General features: G+C 38.9%; 1 protein-coding gene across 1 annotated transcript; it reads right to left on the bottom strand.

The window, feature by feature from the left end:
• Window positions 1-590: 590 nt before the first annotated feature.
• Window positions 591-1,915, bottom strand: LOC113777317 (stromal cell-derived factor 2-like protein). Its single transcript, XM_027322350.1, has 5 exons — window positions 1,817-1,915; window positions 1,149-1,289; window positions 952-1,068; window positions 778-832; window positions 591-646 (listed from the first exon to the last, which is right to left on the bottom strand). Exons 1-5 carry the CDS (start codon window positions 1,913-1,915, stop codon window positions 591-593), a joined length of 468 nt encoding a protein of 155 aa, XP_027178151.1.
• Between the last annotated feature and the right edge of the window lie 1,683 nt (window positions 1,916-3,598).

Here is a 3,598-nt window from a genome sequence, read left to right on the forward strand (position 1 = left end):
TATACATAATTTGCATGATCACCAAGGAAAAGTAAATGATAGCACACAACCAAACTGTTCACATCCACACTAGTCTAGGCTGTAAAGACGATATCTTCTTGATCGCAACAATTCATGAGAAAAAATCCAATTGCAGGCAACTCAAGCAGTTAATCAACTTACGCACTCCACATCCTAGAATTTCAAAAGCAAATTCCGTCAGAAGCACTATATCATTGTTATCAAATGGTGACTATTCATAACATGATTAATGAAAGGACACTACAACAAAAATGACCTTTAACGGCATTTAAAGGTGTTAATATAGATAATCTAACCTGACACTTTACCTTTCCTCACACCTCGGACGAGTATTGTCCCTTCCAACGTAGGGATAGGCTCATAACATTCAAAAGTGTCAGGAAAACTATACTGTTATAGCATCCCATCTGCCAACAAAAATCCCTCTTCTTGATAATCGAAAGTGTCATTACATATTGCTTTAGAAGCTGAGATATGCTGACACTTTTAACTGTCAGGAGTTTTTTTCTTTTTTTTTTTTGATATAGAAGCAACCTATAGGTAGTGCTCCTTGCTATACATTCCGTCAATCAGAAACCCAAAGGACTTGTAAAATTATCCCAAAGAACAGAATGCATATAGTAATCTAAAAGCAAAAGTCAATGCTCAAATATAATTTGTTGAACTAAAAGTTAGTAACAACTAATGTAGTAAATCCCTAACAAGTACAAACTTGAAAGATTCTCATGTGCACAAACTTGAAAGTATCTAGCCTACCTATATATGCTCCAACTACCACGACTGCAGCCAATTCAGTCATAAGTAGACAAATCTGAAATAAGAGAACATATTATCAGCCCATCGTTGCATTCTCATATAGACGTATGCTCACCTATATATTTGCTATCATGCATAAGGCATAACAGCAATAGGCATCATAGTAAGACTTACATTTAGCAAGTGGCTATGTAACCATTTTCTGGTCCTCATGTGTTGCAGCCTGATGACGGTACCACCTTTGATTGTATCCCCTTGTTGGGCATTGGTATCTGGTACAGGTCTAACAATCTACAAGCCAAGTTTAATCATACCTAACCTTAGAAAATTATGATGATCTAGAAAAATAGATACTAGAAAAAGAAACATACCCAATAGCTATTTGAGTCATCAACGTTGGGAAAACCAGTGACGGACTGCTGCCCACTACCAGAGCCATATGGTATATCATGCGAATGCAGCCTAAACTTTGTTTTCTCATGCATCAACTTGATCACTGACCCATAAGTAGTCTACCAAAATCACAGATGCCGAACAAAATAAGAATGACTTAGCACAAAGCCCCATTATACAACTATTAGAACTCAAAGCATCATACACCCATTTTTTATTTTCGCCACACAACAGAAACCTCAAAACAGGAAAAAAATCAAATTTAATTCATAAATCAGCTCTTTAAAAAATCCAAATTGCAATTTTTAACTGACACCCAGCTAGATTTTCAACAAAGATTATCGAGGCATTTCATCAAACATGTCGAAGGCTATTACTAATTCTACACAAACAACTCCATTTCCTCTTTCCCTGTCCTCTTTTAGCTTAGAAACCTCTGAAACGCTAGAATTTATAACCATCACATGCCTAGAATAGCACAAACTTGGTCAACATTTTGAACCAAAAACAATTATAAATCAACTTTCTGCGTACAGTTTCAACAAATAGGGGGAAAAACACACACACAAAGATGCACCGCATATCTGTGCAACTACAAGAATGCAAAAATCACGAATTTGAAGTAGTAAGTGGGCTTTTGGTGTACCGGGACGCCTTCGGAAGCAGCAGAGATGGGGGAAGAGGTGAAATCAGAGTCAAGGGTAAGAAAAAGGAAAATGGCGAGACCGAAAAACGAGATTGCCATTAGTAAAAGAAAGCGAATAAACCAGGTAGTTTGCCAAAAGGGCAAATTGAGATCGGACTTGGAAGACGATTCTCGATAAACTATTCAAGTCGAGGTCGAAATTTGTTGAGCTGAATTCGAAGAAGAAGAAGATGATGACCCGGAAGTGGGTTTCTTTCGAGAGAGATTTTGTTGCTGATGTTGCTGTTGGCTGCCTAAGGGAGCCACGGTTGAAGCTTTATGGAAATTGGAGTTCCAATCACAGGCTTCGATGCTTGGAAGATCCTAATGATGAAGATGAAGGCTGGGTGTCGCGCCCCACTTTTTGAATGAATTGTGTGAATTGTGTGGTGTGTGGTGTGCAATGTGTGAACGTGTGCAAAATTAAAAGTAAAAGGCCATGGGACTTAGAATGCGACGATTTGGCCAAGTGAAGTTCAAAAGGGTTTTTTGTATCAAAAATGGAGTCGCCACTTGGTATAGAGTTAGGGTGTACCAAGTCACCCAAAAATGATTTTTTTTTTGAATAAAAAAAGTAAATAAACCCTTTTTGAGAACTTTTGGGTCTACGTAACCAAAAGAGGGATCGGGGGTCACATTTGACGAAGGGGAAGGCAAGGATAAAAATCCAAGGCACCCCTTCGACCTAGCCAAGGCTAGTTGCGTGACTTGAACCAATTTTTCCTAATTTTTCTACCCAAGGTATGTATCGCGTATTGGATATGTCTATATGAATGCAAAAACCTAGACCTAGGGGGATTGGGGGAAATTTCTCTTCAAAGGTTGAGTGGTGCCAATCACATTAATTGTGAAGCCCAATAATGATCCTTTTGGAGAGGTCACACCTAAACCTAAATGACGTGAAAAATGAGTGGAATGCATGCCATGTGAAAGTGTGAGTTTGTGTGAAGTGATAAAAATGATAAAAGTAATAAGATAAGAGTGAAGGTGTGCAAATGTAGATGAAAGTACTCGTGTGCGAGTGAAGATAAAAATGTTCGTGTGCAAGTGAAGATAAAAGGGTTCGTGTGCAAGTGGAGACAAAAAAAAGTGTTCGTGTGCAAGTGAAGGTGATAAAAAGGTGCATGTGAGCAAATGAGACAAAAGTGAAAGTGTAATGATAGAGTGGATTGAGAATGCATGAGCCTAGGGAATTCATGCATATTGGGTACGGGGAGACCTAAATCGTGACTTGATTTTCCCTTTGATTAGAAGGCGAAACTAGCGTGCTAAGGCTATCGAGTAGCCACACTCGCTCGTTTCCCTTATCGGAAGGGGACACTCAAGCAAAATGAACCCTATAGCTAGTATGGGATGCAAAACCTAAAGTGAGGGGAAAAGGGGGTCGAGGATCATGCCAAATGATAAAACTAAGGAAAATGCGTGATATGTAGTGAACAGGCAAATAATGCATTAATGAAAAAACAAAGGAAAAAATCCTATTGGGTCTAGCGTTGGACTAGCCCTTTCTATGAATTCCTAATGAAAAAATGAGCCACAACTAGCATTAGGCTAGTGTGGTGACGTACATTCATCCATTCCATTCATTCATGGTTATGAAAGCAAGTAGACATGCCAAAACGCTCGTAAACACGTAGCACGTAGCACTTAGCATGCTCGACTAGATGCAAGAGCCTACTAAAGCAATTTAACATGTAACAACAAAAACAAGCAACCAAGGGGAAGGGGAAATGGACCAGATGC

This window comes from Coffea eugenioides, chromosome 7 (genome assembly GCF_003713205.1).
Source record: "Coffea eugenioides isolate CCC68of chromosome 7, Ceug_1.0, whole genome shotgun sequence".
NCBI classification, from domain to species: Eukaryota; Viridiplantae; Streptophyta; class Magnoliopsida; order Gentianales; family Rubiaceae; genus Coffea; species Coffea eugenioides.